This window comes from Wyeomyia smithii, chromosome 3 (genome assembly GCF_029784165.1).
Source record: "Wyeomyia smithii strain HCP4-BCI-WySm-NY-G18 chromosome 3, ASM2978416v1, whole genome shotgun sequence".
Taxonomy (NCBI): Eukaryota; Metazoa; Arthropoda; class Insecta; order Diptera; family Culicidae; genus Wyeomyia; species Wyeomyia smithii.
The window spans coordinates 276069506-276086762 of NC_073696.1; the positions used below are offsets into that span (position 1 = coordinate 276069506).

General features: G+C 37.6%; 2 protein-coding genes across 2 annotated transcripts in view; both read right to left on the minus strand.

Moving 5' to 3' along the window:
• The window catches only part of LOC129727042 (probable 4-coumarate--CoA ligase 1), a 57636-nt gene extending 42867 nt beyond the window's left edge, over positions 1-14769 (minus strand). Inside the window, exon 1 of the mRNA XM_055684429.1 lies at positions 14346-14769. Coding sequence (XP_055540404.1) covers positions 14346-14573 — 228 coding nt within the window. The 5' untranslated portion in view covers positions 14574-14769. The remainder of the gene's footprint in view (positions 1-14345) is intronic.
• Positions 14770-15691: 922 nt separating this feature from the next.
• LOC129727047 (uncharacterized) lies at positions 15692-17055 on the minus strand. Its single transcript, XM_055684438.1, has 5 exons — positions 16666-17055; positions 16481-16608; positions 16331-16421; positions 16062-16274; positions 15692-16006 (listed from the first exon to the last, which is right to left on the minus strand). The coding sequence occupies exons 1-5, from the start codon at positions 16954-16956 to the stop codon at positions 15932-15934; spliced, it is 798 nt and encodes a 265-aa protein (XP_055540413.1). The 5' UTR covers positions 16957-17055; the 3' UTR covers positions 15692-15931.
• Positions 17056-17257: the final 202 nt, after the last annotated feature.

The window sequence follows — 17257 nt, forward strand, 5'->3', positions numbered from 1 at the left end:
ATGCATTCCCAATTTACTAGGTCCATAACTCTGCCGACCGTGCTTGGGAAAGCGCGGTATAACGACCAATCAGAGGTCGAATTTTGTGTTTTGACAAGGCTTAAGAGTTTTCAATAGTACAATAGTTCGAATGATAAAATTGCAATTTCATGCATTTGGTAGGAATCTTAGAAGATTTTCTAATCGATTGCTGCAAAAACGAAGGAAATCCATCGAAAACTAACCGATTTATTAGCATTTGAAATTTTTCTCACTTTTTTCAGTTTTAGATTTACATTTTACATCCCTATGTAGCCGAACTTCCTGAGAGAAGTATTCTAATTCAAAATTAAATCTTCATTAATTCATTTGTTGTCCTTATAAGAACAATTGTTCAATTTATCATAGGATGTAGTGTTTATCTTATATCTTTGTGTTACCTTGATAGTGAGGACTAAGGCGCACGGTCAACACAATGAGAAAGGTGTTTTCACATTGAAAACTAGACACGGCTTTACTGGAGGAAGTGTTGGCAAATGCATCTACCGCTAATACCACCGCTATCATACGAAAGCGCGTCGTTTTATGTGGGGAATATCAACAACGAAAAATGACGCGCGTCTAAGCATAACCCGAACTGTTTCGCCGTGCTGCTCCCATTTACCTTTACATCGGCCTCAGGGAAGTACCGGCTGCATCTGCATCTAGCGCTGAGGCTGTCACTATACTGCTATTGGTACCAAAAGCTATTAACTCTTCAAATAAGTGTGTTATTTGTTCTCAAAAGAACAATTGTTCAATTCAAAATCGGATTTATGCAATCGCATCTCTGTAATATTACCGACAATAATATTCTTCTGAACAAAATGATACAACTTTCCCATTAGGTCTCTGCCATAATAGACGCGAAAAGCGACGCGAACCGATTCGCTCAGCTGTAGGTTAATGTACAGCCATCAGTAGAGCTGTACATCAACCTACGGCCGAGCGAATCGGTTCGCGCCGCTTTTCGCGTCTACTATGGCAGAGGCCTTAGAGGAAGTTGCTGGCTGATGTATTCATTTCATGCAAGCCTGCTGCTGATGCTTCCCGCTACCACACTGAAACAGCATTTTAGTGAAGGGAGTGTCGTTGCATCAGCTGACCCTGCTACTATCGATGCTGATATACCCGCTGCAACAGCTACGCTATGCATAGCCATGCCACAGTTGTGACCGCTATACGCTGGCCCAACTGCTGAGTAACTGCAACGCTATCCGTAGCCATGCCACAGTTGTGGCCGCCATTGGTATCCGCTGTACCTGCATCTGCTGGCCCTGCTGCTATCGATGGTGAGATCCGCTGAAACTGCTACGCTTATTCGCAGCCATGCCACAGTTGTGGCCGCTATCCGCTATCGATGGTACCCACTGCTCGCTCCCGCTGCTGCTAAGGGAGGACTGCTGTCGTCGCTGTTCAGAACTACTATGAGCGGCTTCGACTAAAACAGGCTCTTATATAGGGATGAAAATAGGAATGAATTATTTTACGTACGTGGTGGAATGATATAACTTGAAAAATATGTGTGACTTCATTCTGGTTCAGAGCGATCATTTGATAAGCTCCACCTCTTTTTTCAGTTTCTAAAGTTTTTCCTCAGTTTCGTAGCACGGATGCACAAAAATGATTTCTTGTCGAGCCGGACCGATAGCACTCTCATTGAAGCAACAAAATAACATGTTTTGTGTCGTGTTGCGCAGCTTGGTGGAAGAAAATGTTCCCGTCCCCATGTCGCATGTAAGCAGATTATTGCGTTCAGTAGACAGTAGATAGTGTATCCAGCGAATAAACACCGATGGTGCTCTCACACACGCAACGGTTTTAACCCGTATCTTATTGCGGTTTGTAACATCAAGCGATTTCGTTTGCTCGCTGTTGCGTGTTGCATCATGTTGCAACTTGGCAGCTGGGAGACGACAAAATCTGTTAATGCTGATTGATTGAATCGACTTCACATTAGCTCTGCATAGTCGAACTAACTGCTTTTGTTTTTTCTAACAGGGCAATTTATTATTCAATGTCGGTTATGCTGATCGCAGCCTTTGCGCTGCCCCTACAGTGGGGAGTTTTCTAAATAAAGTAAAAATTAGACAACTACAACAGAATTTGATTGCATCTCGCACAGAATGTCTGCTTGTGTTGATGCCCGAAAATTATTAACCTTCAATTATTTTTTTATTTGCCTTCAAAAAAGCATTTTGCGGTTCAAAATCGGTTGCTAATTACAACCTTTGAGCTGTCCTAACATTGGGGGAATTAAGATACACGGACAACATGCACTGTGGAAGCTATTTCACATTCAGTAAATTAGACGGGTGCGACAAATTTAAATTGCTAGGATGCAACACAGAATACTTGCTTGCGTTGACAAAAATTATTAGCTTTCAATGACTTGTTTATTTGCCTTCAAAAATGCATTTTGATTTCCAAAATTGGATTTCCTGATGGCAATCTTCATGCTGCCCCAACACGGGGGGAATAATGGCTGTCTGGCGACACACGCTGCGAAAAACCGCGCTGCTCCTGAGACGTGGTGACCAACCACAGAGCTAGTGCTGCTGCTAAGGAAGGACGACTGCTGTTGTCGCTGTCTAGAACTATTATGAGCGGCTCCGGCTGAAACAGGCTCTTATATAGGCCAAATAGCATGTTTTGAATTGCAAGGTATATGATCCTGTCGACCGTGCTTGGGAAGCAAGCATATAACGACCAATCAGAGGTCGAATTTTTTGTTTTGTCAAGGCTTGACTATTTTCAATAGTACAATAGTGTGAATAATAAAATTACAATTATCTTATTTTGGGAAGAATCTTAGAAGATTTTCCAATCTATTGCTGCAAGAACGAAGGAAATACATCGAATGCTAACCGATTTATTAGCATTTGAAATTGGACATATTTTTCACTTTTTTCGGTTTTAGATTTTCATTTCACATCCCTATGTAGCCGAACTTCCTGAGAGAAGTATTCCACTTCAAAAAACTGCAAGCACAATATCGTCAAGTGAAATATTTCTAAAACTAGATTTCAAGGGAGAGCTAAAAATAAAAATACGTTACCCAGTAAACTTCGTAACTAAAAATCCCTCCAATTACAGTGTATAGTCGCACGTCATCATTTCATACAACCCCTAGGGCTGTATACCTTGTAGTGTTCCGATAAACTTCTTACAGCCTACCACCCTACTAAAGTAGGACATAGTCCTACGGCAAAAGAAAAGTTTGCTTCGAATGTATCACTCTCGAATGCAATAATGCAAGTAACGTAACAAATAGCGATCGTTTTGAACTTCCCCACGTTTAAGTTCCATTTTTACTGCACAGTTTGATATTGCACAAAAAGGTTCTGGAGCAATAAACTGTGAGTTAGGTCCTTGTTTTGCAAGTTCGTCTGCTGTTTTATTCCCACCTGGAGCCCAGTATAAATTAACTGAGTTCATTTGACATAAGTGTAGCAATGTGAGAAAACATATCCAGACAATTTCACATTATAATACATTTATAAGCACTAAGTGCTTTCAACGCTGCTTGATTGTCAGAGAAAATACAAATATCTGCATGCTTCTATTCTCTAGTCAGACAAACGTTCGCACATTCAGATTGCAAAAATCTCTGCTTGAAATACTGTTGGCCAATGTTCCATAGCCACTAAAATATTGATTCCAGAGCCAAAGATTCCTGCATCAGTTTTTGTACCTATTTTAGAGCAATCTGTGAATATCGTTGAGCCTAGACGAACGTCCGGAACTCCGACTTCCCAACCTGTACGCGACGTTCTGCCTACCTTGTAGGGATTGTCATATTTATCCTGAGGTGCCATCCAGTCTCCATTTATACTAATCACTGGCCCACTGGCCCACAAGATCACCTGACAAGATAGTTCTAGTTCCTCTGAGTCTCAGAACACTCTGCTCTGCATCTATTTAGTTGCACGTTTTCGTACAACGGCAGCAGAAGAACTGCTCCTGTTATAGCAAAGCACGCAAATCTTGGACTTTTTCTAGCTTTGTTCTAACCAAGCTTAATTCAGATCCGAAACAGGTCTGTGGTCCAGTTATTTTGCCATTTGCCTCACGTCGCAAAAGAAAAACTGTTTTTGTTAGAGTGTTGATGTTAGAGTTGATAACAAATGTAACCATAACTACAATGTTGATAGTTCTGAAGAACTTGGAATTATTGATTCACAGAATGTTCAATAAGTTCGAGCACTTTACTTTAAAATGTATTGAATAATACATTTTTTTAAATGTATTAAAAACATGAAAATGAAGGATATTTTTTCTGAATCAATTTTATTGAAGCAGTGGTGAGAACTTTTACGGCATATTGGCTGACCGAGAGCTTTCCCCCGTGCTGTATGACGAGCTTGAGACGTTTTTAAAAAAATCGCACCTGGTTCATCGGTATCTCGTCCCAGACCTTGGAAATGAGCTTCCTAAATGGGTCCATAGTGCTCAACTTTATGTTTGCTCTGTTGGGCCAGGATGTACGACTGTACGTTTTTCCCGATAAATACCAGTGAGAGCTTCCCAAACCATCACCGACGCGGCGTTCTGGAATCGCGGGATGTGTTGCAAACAACTTTGCTACGCCCTCGCGATACTCTTTATTCGCGTGCGGTAAACAAACAACAAATGCCAACAATTCGACACCATGCACGACGATTAGCCTATAGACCATTTTACGAAACGTTTCTGAACTCAATTCATGAATGAAATTTTGACAGAAAGCTCGGAATCGCTGACATAACGCACGTAAAAGCAGCATCAATATCAGCACGATCCGTGACACCTGTCAGTTGGTAAAATGGTCTATGTATGAGGCTAAAGCTGACACCAATACTAATACACATAATGCACACGGTGCGCACCTACAAAACGGTGAAAAGTATTCGGTTTAATTGAACACCCTGTATTATGTTTACGCATCCATCATTGGGGGAAACTCTCTCCTGATTTCACTTTTATGAGTAGAACCCCCACTGTCTTTTTAGAGACTAAATAACGAATCGGTTAAACTTGGCCAGCATGAGATGGAATAAAACGTTGGTTTTTAGGACGTGTTTTCTATAGTGAAACAATTATCACAGCAATGTATGGGTGTAAAACAAATATCTAATAATGCACCTAAACTGCCGGTACCCGGATAACTGTCCCATAATGAAAAACAACATGTTGAGAAAACGGCGATTTAATATTATCCGTGAAATTTCGGATTTCCAGCAGTTACATCCAGAACCAATGACCAAAACAGTTACATGGCACCACAAGTTTATCGTTGAGAACAAAAAATCATGGATGGAATTGGTTTTACGTTATATAACTTAAAAAAAAAAAAGACAAAATGGGACAAAATATGCGGGTACATTTCAAAAGTACTCGCATATTTTGTCCCATCACATATAAATTCAACCAGCAACCGGCAGTTTCATTGGCAACGTAGATTGTACTACAGAAAAACAACATTAGTCTAGTTAATTAAATGACTTACTTCTATATGTCTAAAATAATCCGATATACACTAATCTGGAACAAAATTATATGTTTGCAGTTTGTATCACTATGCAGTGGGACTGTAATGCGGGTACTTTCAATATTAGACAAAAACAACTTGGTATTTTTTTCCATGTTTTTCCATACAAAAATATAAATTTTAATTTTTTTTTCAGAAAATATGATAACAATTAAGTCGATTCCCGATGATAACTTTAAAATGATCAAAATCAGTATGGGACAGTTATGCGGGTACCGGCAGTAAAGAAAAATTTGTTTTGAGTACTTTTTTTTCATCACGATTCACGAGTTTAGTATTATCGATCAGTGTCTCTAAAAGAAGCTATTTAATAGATAGAGTCAAACCACTAGAACTGTAATTTGATGCAACATACATTCTATAAGTTACTCTAGTATTACAGCATTCTCGACGATTTACATTTTTGTCCCTGAAAGGAGCTTACATTTTTCGAGATATAATTATTCTGCTAACTAAAATGTCACATCACTATTCATCGATTTAGTAATTTTTGACGTAGGACTACGTCTAACCCCACTATATCGAGATACATTCCGCGAAAACTAAGACCAAGATGTAACGTCGGAATGAAAGATTTCAAACGGTTATACTGATGTAACCACATGATGGATCACAATAATCAATATGTCGTTGAATTGATAAAATGATGAACAATTTCGTGATTCTTCAATTTTCATTATCACTTCATTGTTAAATAGTGAAAATTGAATAAAAGTTTCAAGGTCGAATTTTCACCAACAATTTACCAATCATATGCGAGCACGCCTGGCACAGACTTCATGAACAGGCACCAACTGCCTGCTGTGATATCCGTATAGCAGTGGCAAAAAAAAAATTGACAGAATCTCCCCGTCCCAATAGGTCAACTAATGTTAGCTTCCATGAGCCTAGACTATTTTGATGGCTTGAAGGTGAAGCTTTTTCGGAAAGTTCGTAACCACCTCCACTATCAGACAGTATTACGTTCTGCTGTTAACAAATATGTTAATGTTCATAAAACTGATGTCTTGAAGGAGAATATGATGGCACAGGCAACAGTACTGCACCGAGCAATGTATGAACAGAGCGCGGGTCACTCGTCATCTATCAGTGCAAAAAAACTCGATATTCATTTTTGTGCAGTCAAGCCAAGTGAAAACTACATTACCGCTGTTGACGCACAGTAGGGCGTGGAACACAATCGAACTGCCGTTTGAATTGTCTTCTTCTTCTTCTTCTTGTTTCGTATAGCAGCAAATATCAGAATTCAATCTGGTTTTCGGGTGCCGCAAAAACGCTGCGCCGCCGGGGACAACAAAATGCGTTGTTTATTTTTGAACTCTACACTCTGCTTTTTTCAGATTTACTTAAATATCTGAATATAGGGTATTTAAAAGACAAGAGAAAACCAAAATGCTCCGTACAGATCTTTGAATTGGTAGTTAAACGAGTTGTACTGATGGTTATATTTTACTAGCTAAATGAATTTAGTCCAATATGACAATACTAGTTGCATCGCGCGGTGGCGGTATAGAGGAAAATCGAATTAATTTCATCTTGATATTAGAGCTCCGACATTAGTATTTGTATTTTTCAATTGAAAATTTTTTTGAATTAGCATTTGCAAGAAGATATTACTTTCCATAACCTTACTTGTAATTGAACAACGCTATGCAAACATTAATTGCTGAGGCTAATATTGTGCATCACTCTAGCCCAGTTTATTTTCGAAGATAACAGACACATAACTTTCAAATATGGTATCTTCGTTGTTCTTTGGTATTTTGAAACTGATCAATTTTTTTCTGATTGATTCTGTATACTGATAATAATTGAATGCTAACATGTTCATGAAATTCTATGTCAAATTCAAATTTTCTGTGAGTATACATTTTCTACTAAAACTGTGATTCGTTATCGATATTTTTTCCACGAGCTTGTAACTGCAAGAAAAAAATGTGACATCTTTGCCGCTTTGTGATCGGTGAGTGAGCCAACTTCAACAAGACAAAGAGATATAGAAGGAAGCTTAATTTCTACTAAATCGTACTCAATTTATTATTTTATAGAAGGTTGCCGTTTCGCGGATTAAAAAAAATTCGCTGTATTAGATTGAAAGGTATTCATCAATGGTCCAGAAACCAAATTTAGGGGGAAATGTGGGTCTAGAGCTTTATAGCAATATTTTAGAGAAATACTTTCTTCTACAAAGTTATAATAATAAAGCGCTTATTGAAAAAGTATCAAAAATAAGGGTGACCAAAATTTTCGATGGTATCAAGTATCTAACTTTTTTATTTTTGTAGATAGGAAACCTTGTTCTACAATTTTATAGCTCCAATAATTTTAAGTAACTTTGTAAAAAAAAAGTTTTTCTCTGAAACATTGCTATAGAGCTCTAGACCCAAATTGCCCCCTGATTTTGGTTTACTGGACCATTGTGGATGTTAAAGAGAATATTTTGAAGTAGAATACTTCTCTCAGGAAGTTCGGATACATAGGGATGTGAAATGAAAATCTAAAACCGAAAAAAGTGAAAAATATGTCCAATTTCAAATGCTAATAAATCGGTTAGTATTCGATGGATTTCCTTCTTTCTTGCAGCAATAGATTAGAAAATCTTCTAAGATTCTTCCCAAATGCAGATAATTGTAATTTTATTTTTCAAACTATTGTACTATTGAAAATAGTCAAGCCTTGTCAAAACGAAAACTTCGGCCTCTGATTGGTCGTTATATGATTGCTTCCCAAGCACGGTCGACAGAATCATAGACCTTGCCATTTGAAATGTGCTATTTGGCCTATACAGGTCGGACTCGATTATCCGGAAACTCGATTATCCGGAATTTTATTTTTTGGTGTCCGTTTTCAATTTTTGTTCCGAAATTTTGTCTTTACCATCCCTTCTGGCATATTTGTTACCATTTAAGTCACTTCCGGCATGTTTGGGACATGTCCGAATCGAGTGAAAATAATCAATGTCCAACTTTTCTTTTTATTCTTAAGATTTTACCCCCTTTCGCCTCGGAAGTAACTTCTGGTTACGCCACTGCATCGTACAAATAAAAAAGGAAAGAAATATTTATTTTATGTTCGCTAATTGCAAAATTTCAGTATTTTTTGTGTGATTCGATTATCTGGAAAACTCGATTATCCGGAATGAAAATTTTTTCGATGTTCCTGATAATCGAGTCCGACCTGTATTAGAGCCTGTTTCACCCGAAACCGCTCATTTTAATTCAGGACTGCAACAACAGCAGTCCTCCCTTAGCAGCAGCAGTGGATACAACAGCAGTAGCAGTGCAGCGGACAACGGCCACAGCTGTGGTATGACAACGGATAGCGGAGCGCGTCTCAGCATCGATAGCAGGGCCAGGTGATGCAAGGCAGCGGATACCAATGGCAACGGAAGCGTCCACTACTGTGGCAACGGGGATAGCGCAGCGGTTGACGTTGGTCTCAGCATCTATATAAGCAGGGCCAGCTGATGCAGTGTGGCATTTTAGTGAAATGCTGTCTCTGAGCGATTGCAGGCACACTAGCAAATGCATCCAATGAAAAGAACGTTCTGGAAAGCTTTTCAGTGTTTATTTTCTCCCAAGGAATACTTTATTTGCTAATTATAACGCAAAGTTTTGATCGGCATCTTATCAGACATTGAATTACACAAAAAATTGTCCTTTTCAGGATGAAATAAAAACCTAATTAAAGAGTTAATATTTTCTCTTAAATCAATTTACACTTTCAAGAAATTTGGAACAGATATATATTTGGCTTCATCTCCGTGTCTCAGAACGTATTGAATTATCTTTTCCTTCAGTCATGAGCACAACATCCGAAAACCTTTCATTATCAGCATAAAAAATAATTTTTCGCATAATTAAAATTCAAAAATTATCAAGTCCAAATCATGACAAGCAACTATATTATTGAGAATGGTCAATCCTTGTTGAAGCGCAAAATTCAACTGATCTGATTAATCGTTAATATGATTGTTTCCCAAGCACGGTCGACAGAATCATAAACCTTGTCATTTTAGATTTGCTAATTGTCTGTATAAGAGTAAGGATGGGAAATATCGACTGAAATGGCTATCGATAGTTATCGATGATTTCCTACTACTATCGATAGGTTTTCTATCCCTATATGAGAGCCTGTTTCAGTCGAAGCCTCTCATAATAGTTCTAGACAGCGACAACAGCAGTCTTCTACCAGGCAGATAGCGGCCACAGCTGTGGCATGACAATGGATAGTGCACTAGTTGCAGCGGATCTCAGCATCGATAGCAGCTGAGCCAGCAAATGCAGGGACAGCGGATACCAATAGCAGCGTATAGCGGCCAACACATTAGCATGGCTACGGATAGCGTAGCAGTTGCAGCGGGTTTAGCATCGATAGCAGCTGATGCAGTGAGGAACTTTAGTGAAATGCAGCCTCTGTGCGATAGCGGGCACTATCAAATGCATTTAATGAAAAGTTGACTCATTTTGACAACACGTGAGCCGTCTAGTTTTGAGTGTTAAATCAGCTTTTCACTGTTTATTTTATCACAAGGAATACTTTATTCGCACTTTCAGTGATAACGCCGAGATGTGATCGGTATCTTATCCGTTATTGAATTGAACAACTAATTAAAAAATGACTGACACGCAAGCAGCCGGGTTTTCTTGTAAAAGTATTTTACTTCATCCTCGCGGTCGTGGCTTTGCACACAACCCTCCTGTGATTTTTCCTTCTAAGATAGAGTGCTGAGCAAGATCGCGCCAAATGACCTATGGTCGAATATCGACCATTTTTGATTTGAATGAAACTTTGCACACGTATTTGGCTTAGCAAACTGTGCATTTTTCACAGATGGAGAGATTTTTTACACCCATGAGTTACATTTTAAAAGGGCGTATGCCTTTTGGCATAAGTTTTATTCGAAGCATTGTAGCCCAGAAACGGTTGGTTGTATAGAAAAACTGTCTGAAAATGAGTTGTAGGGAATTGAAAATGCACCATAAAAAAGTATACACTGTACAAAAAAATTTGTTTAACAAAAAAAAAAAATTTAAAATAAACATTAAATTTCAATTAAAAAAAAGAGTTGAATTTTTTTTATCCTTTTTTTAAAAGAAACTTGACGTTAATACGCAACTTTTAAAAAAAGTCCAGTATGGAGAAATGAAAAATAATTTTTATATAGTAGATTAATTTTTTTATAAAAATTCTAATTTAAACATTTTTCAAAATATTTGTATTCTGATGATTTCAAAAGATGCAGAAAGTCATTCTGAATCAAAAAGCTCTTGGTAGTAAACATTCTAAAGGCATCTGTTTTCGAGTTATTTTAAATTTAAGCGCGAAAAATTATAATTATTTAGGGAAATACACGTTTTTCTTAATTTGTCCATGGTTCTCCAGCAGAATCCATATGTTCATTGGAATGCTTGATCAAAAGTATACAATTCATTCTTTGACAACAAAACGATCGGATTATTAATAAAGCGCTGTACCTTAGCCTACCTACACGTTCTCCCTTGCCGAATGTTTTATAAAAAAATATGTTTGTCGTGCAACACTACCTACTTGTTCACTAATAATAACTGTTTGTAAAGTACGCAACCAATAACTACTGGGTACCTGTTTCAACTGGGCTACTGCTGGGCTACTACTGGGCTATCTGTTTTCGTATATAAATACGTTTGCACTACTCCAAATGTGTTAGTAACAGTTTGCATTTTGTGAAGATGAATAAAGTGAAAATGGAATACACCAAGCCCAAATGCTGTAAACCCTTCCCTGATCAACGGTGCTCATCAAGCTTACGCAAATTAAACGAAAACGTTATTGCAAAATTAAAAATATTGAACAGTCAAGCTCATTTTAATACGTCTTTATCAATTTGTGATTCGTGTAGTTATTGGAATGATAGTCAAGCCACCATTCATTCCTTCTTTGTTTACTATTCAGAATCTGGAACACTTAAGAATATCAGCTTCATCATAATATCGGAAGTACTCCATCATGATACTGTTGCGGTTCAGGTGTTCATTGCCAAATGAGTTTTTTGAAAACAACAATAGAGTTGAAAAAAGCGATATTAATGTCTGATGGAGCTGCCTCACAATATAGAAATAGAAAAAACTTTGCAAGTCTTTGCAAGTTCAAAATAAAATATAACGTCGATGCAGAGTGGCATTTTTTTGCGACTTCTCATGGTAAAGGCCCATGCGATGCAATTGGTGGCATATTAAAACGAATGGCAGGAAATGCAAGTTTAGCTAAAGAACATGAACATCCCATTACAAGCGCAAAAGAATTGTATGATTGGTCTAATCAGAAAAGTAATAAAAATTCATCAAAAATGTCATTTAGTTGGGTATCATATGAAGAATATGAACAAGGAGTAACAGAATGGAGCAATATTTTCAAAAAATCTATAATAATAGCTGCCACACAAAAGTATTACTCTTTTGTTCCAATTTCAGAAAATAAGATAGAAACGAAGCTGTTTTCAAAAGATGACGAATCATTTACTTATAATGTATATAAAATATAAGGTGAAACTAGTTCTGTAAAGTATCTATGTCATAAAAAAATATGTTCCCAAGATAATAAAACTCGAAAATAAATATTTGATTCTTATATATATTTATATCACTCAGAACATTTAACTCTTTTCTTGAGAACCGTTCGCCCAATCGTTTTGTTGTCAAAGAATGAATTGTATATTTTTGATGAAGCATTCCAATGAACGTATGGTTTTTGCTGGAGAAGCATGGACAAATTAAGAAAAACGTGTATTTTCCTAAATAATTATAATTTTTCGAGCTTAAATTTAAAATAACTCGAAAAACAATGCCTTTAGAATGGTTACTACCAAGAGCTTTTTGATGCATTGCATCTTTTAAAATCATCAGAATACAAATATTTTGAAGAATTCAAACAATTAGAATTTTCATAAAAAAATATTCTACCATAAAACAATTATTTTTCATTTCTCCATACTGGACTTTTTTTTAAAAGTTGCGTATTAACGTCAAGTTTCTTTAAAAAAAAATTAAAATAAATTCAATTCTTTTTTTTTAAATTGAAATTTCATGTTTATTTTAAATTTTTTTTAATTAAAAAATTTTTTTTGTGCAATGGATATTATTTTTATGATGCATTTTCGATTCGCTACAGCTCATTCTTAGACAGTTTTTCTATACAACCAACGGTTTCTGGGCTACAATGCTTCGAATAAAACCTATGCCAAAAGACATACACCCTTTTAGAATGTAACTCATGGGTGTAAAAAATCTCTCCACCTGTGAAAAATGCTCAGTTTGCTAAGCCAAATACGTGTGCAAAGTTTCATTCAAATCAGAAATGGTCGATTAAATTTTCGCGTATTTCCAGGCGATTTGAAATGATTTTGCTCTTCTGCAAAGAAATAATCACAATGCAGACTCCGTTCGTTTTTGGCAACACGCCAGAATTTTTTCTGTTGCCAAAATCGAACCATGCCAATAATGAACGGTTCTTTTTTCATGTTTTGTTTTTTGACTTTTTAAATGGTTAAAGACGACCTTAACAGTAGAAATGGCCACCAATGAACTAGTTATAGTTCCAAGTCGTTTGAGTTGTCGCTTGATGAATTTGGGCTGACGACCTAAATACATGATATTACCACCCGAATCAAAATACCTTCCTTTTGGAAGATTTTGAGCTTAAATTGGTTAAAATAAATCAAGCAAACTACAAAAGTAAAACAAGCTAAAACTAAACATAGCTTCAAAATAAAATAAAATAAAAATAATTGCAGTCCTACGTCAACTATGCGGTCGTGTCTTGGATACCACCCTCCTACTTTTTTTTATTTTTTGTACAAGCAGTTTAACAAAAAAATTCACTCAAGATTACTCGAAAAAAACACGATAAAAATATCTTTAGGATGACGAAATTGAATCAGAACATAGTCAGATCGGACTTAACCGGAAGTCGGACCTAGCTTTTCGTTCTGATGCCAATCATTAGGTTGGCAATGAATCCAATGAATAGGTATACACAACACTCACCGCTCAAAATTACTTTCAGCTTAAATTAGGTAATTTAGCAGCACGAAACTCATTTCGAAATTGCAACTATGATAGTGATCTAATGGTTTATGGTTCCACGACCCATGAGTTTATTTTTACTCCACAACTATCTTCGAGACCAAATCCCATAGCGCATAGGTCGTTTCCTGCTCAGGCGGCTACACATAGCGCCGGTATGTTTTTTTATGTTTTCCCTCGACTTATCTACGTTTCGTGCGTAAATGGCAAATTATTCACTGCCAGAGTGACAGACATCGCACAAATCAACTTTCCTGCTAGAAGCCAGCAGTTAAAAATAAAATGCGCGCGTCAGCATGGAAAAGCAGTTGAATCTTGAGCCAAACCGGATCGCTGTTAGAATGAACCTTAACGTTGGATAGTGCATCGGCACGTGCTTCCGACCAGCTGATTGCTACACCGACCGACATTCACGGCCACTTCTCTCGGGCTGGGATGCAATGCAACACAGCGAGCGAATACAAAGTCTATCACCTATAACAGTCGAGATAAGTTCAAAGTGCGGAAATCGCTTGCACTAGAAATGTTGATGTTTTCTACGCTTGTTTCAAAATACCAAGATGATTCTTATCGCCGGTTTTCGCTATTCGTATAATCGAAGTGGTAGAAAAAATGAGCACAACCAATTTTTGACAACTGAATTGCAGCGGTTATTGCTGATAACGTCGTTACGCGACCTGACCTAGATCTGCGTTGGTGATAGTCGTACACATAAACAATAGCAAAGTACTCACAACGGCGGGTTTATCTGCTGCTCGGTCGACTTCATGAAAGATGTAATCGGTCACGCAGAGCTTCGGGATGTCCACGTTGTAAGGGGATTCCACGATGTTTCTCTCGTAGCCTGTGGCCGGTTGAGTACTAAAGCTTGGGGCACATCGCCGAGGTATGCTGGTGGTACAACGGAAACCAAAACGAGCCAAACCGAAGGTCGACGTAGCTTCTTTCAACAGGCGCAACATTTTTCGCGGAATCAGAATCTGATAACGATTAATCACCTTTTTCTTCACTTCACTGGCACTTTTCCTGTGTGGTTGTGTTCGTGTATGCACGGCTGTAAGTCTGACCGGAGACTGATCGGAAATCTGATTGATTAGGACAATTTACCGAACGGAACATTAGCGCACTTGTTGTCTAATCATTTATAAGACGGGTATTGTTTACAGAGAGTAATATTGTGTTGATTGGGAGCTCAATTGAGACTGGGAGTATAGAGCAAACCACATCTAGGATGGTGTGAAAGATCGTTGGTTGTACTTGTTCTTGCATATTTTTTTTTTTACTTTTTGTGCAGTGATCGTATTCACGAGATGAGAAGGTGTTGGAGACGATCGCTCATCGTTTGTAGACGCATGTATAACAACTAGGTAAGTCAAAATAGTACCGTCCGGCATGAGAAGCAAAACAGGAAGCATTATTCGCAATCTGTTGCTCTAGTTCTATAGCTGGTAGCAGGATTAAAACCAATCATAATTTAATGCCACGCTGTGAGAAACACCGGTGTTTTGGGATTGCGTTTGTGACGAAGGTGTAATGAGATAAACTGCCTTGGTACTATTTTGTATTCATTTTCTTTCATGTTATATAAATATGAGGCATGAAATACAAATGATCAAATGATGAAGGACAAAATATAAGTTGGACAATTATAAATTGAAAATAGGGTACAAAAACTAGTAAAAAAAAATCAAGAAAATTACGCTGGGGATACGTCGTGCGTAAAAAACTACGTAGATTCCGAAATCCACCTGGGAAAACTTTATTTGTTGGTGGTTGTTGATCATTTCTGCTAAATGATTTCAAAAAGAATTAGTAGCAGTGTTATTTCCACCTGCGAATCGAGCTGAATATCAAGGAAAAATATAAAAAGGTTAGGCTAAATCGGTGAAGCAATGCAGTGAGCAATTTAAAAATAAAAAACCATTTAAAACATGTTTCTTAAAAAACGACTTTTCTGAAAAATCAGCGTAAAAAAGATGTTTATATTATAGACACAAATAATAAAAAAAAATAAAAATCTAAACATTTCGGACAGTCATCTTTCTCCCACCGGGACTGATAATGCACAACGCTCGTTCACTTACTTGGTACATCACTCATATAATATTCCAGTCAACAGAAAAAAATAACATTTTCGAAAAAGGTTACCGTTAAAAAAACAGCAAGACGTTTCGGAACACATCGATATCGAAATCTGTGATGATCAACTTTAGCTCGCTTCAAACTAACTTTTGGCCTCCAGCAGGTGTTTTGAAAAAGCTCTGGATTTTTCAGATAGTGTTGGTTGAAATTTTGGTATTTTTTAAGTTGTCAACCCTATCTAGATGGCATCGTACGAATCCGGATCTGGTGAGGGCTCGACACGGCAACCGTTTCGGATGAAGTTGGCTCCATCCTAGAGAGAGAGAGATATTTTTATATGTTCTCTAAACTGCATTTGAATCACTCACCCTCACTAGGCCTGGCAGATCCTGCCAGAATTGTAGATTCGGAATTACTTCGATGCCGCGCGCGCCGAAGTACATGAAGCGAACGATAGACGCAATCGTGAAATAGGCAAAGGTTCCGGTAAAGAATAGTATCAGCAGAACCTGTCCTACGCTCGATTGGCTAATTTCTTCGATGGTCGTAATGCACGCATACGGTGAAAATAGTAAAATATTCTGGAACGAAAGATAAACTTTAAACATTGTTGCTTGTTCCAATGGGTTATACTTACTACTTGTTTCGCCGTTTTTAGAACTGTGTCTTGTTCGACGAATATATAAGATTTCGTGTTTTTCACACATACAAGCTGTATCGTGGTAACTCTGAAATACCGATGGGAAAATTAATTCAATGATGATGATTTTATGATTATCATACATACTCAGAATCGGCAGTTTTATAGACTAGATATTCCTGATTATTATCAGCATCACTGCTAAAACTACTAGTTTCTGTCGTTCCGAGTTTCTGAAATGTGTCTGTTGAATTTACTGTATGACGACGACAGAGCTGCAATTGATTCGATTGTTATCAATCTGTGAAGAAATGACTCAGATTAGAGATTACCGTATAGCCTTTGCCTTGGCTACAGGGAGCTTCGGTACTGTTCAGATACTTAATATCTGAACAAGGATGAAAGTAGTACCAGTCCTGGGTAGCAGCATCTTGAGTCATCATATAATTGTCGCGTATGTCCAGTAGTTCACTCAGATCGTAGCCGCTTCCATCGGGGTATTCGCATCGGCAGGCGTCCAGTTTGCGGCAGCTATTCGCTTCGGCCAACGGCATCCACTGGGAGATTCCACCTCCATTCAGCAACAAGGTCACGACAGCCAACAGAATCATGTTAAACATCATTGAGCATTGCGTTTTACTTACAAAAATATTTTTAAACAAATCGTTCGATTTTCACTTTGGGTTCTTTTATGTGATTGTTTTGCTTTTTTTGTTTGGTTTCGTTCAAAGATGACATTTCTTTAGTATAAGCCCGGTGTAAAAACTATGGGGAGTACACTGGTTGGCAAGATTTGAATAAGACGTCGTTGTCTGCATTAACAACCTATTCGAGATGTCCATTCGGGGTCTTAACTGTCTGGGTTATCGGTAAACCATATAAATGATCCTTTGTTTATGATTTCTGTTCATTAGGGATATCAGA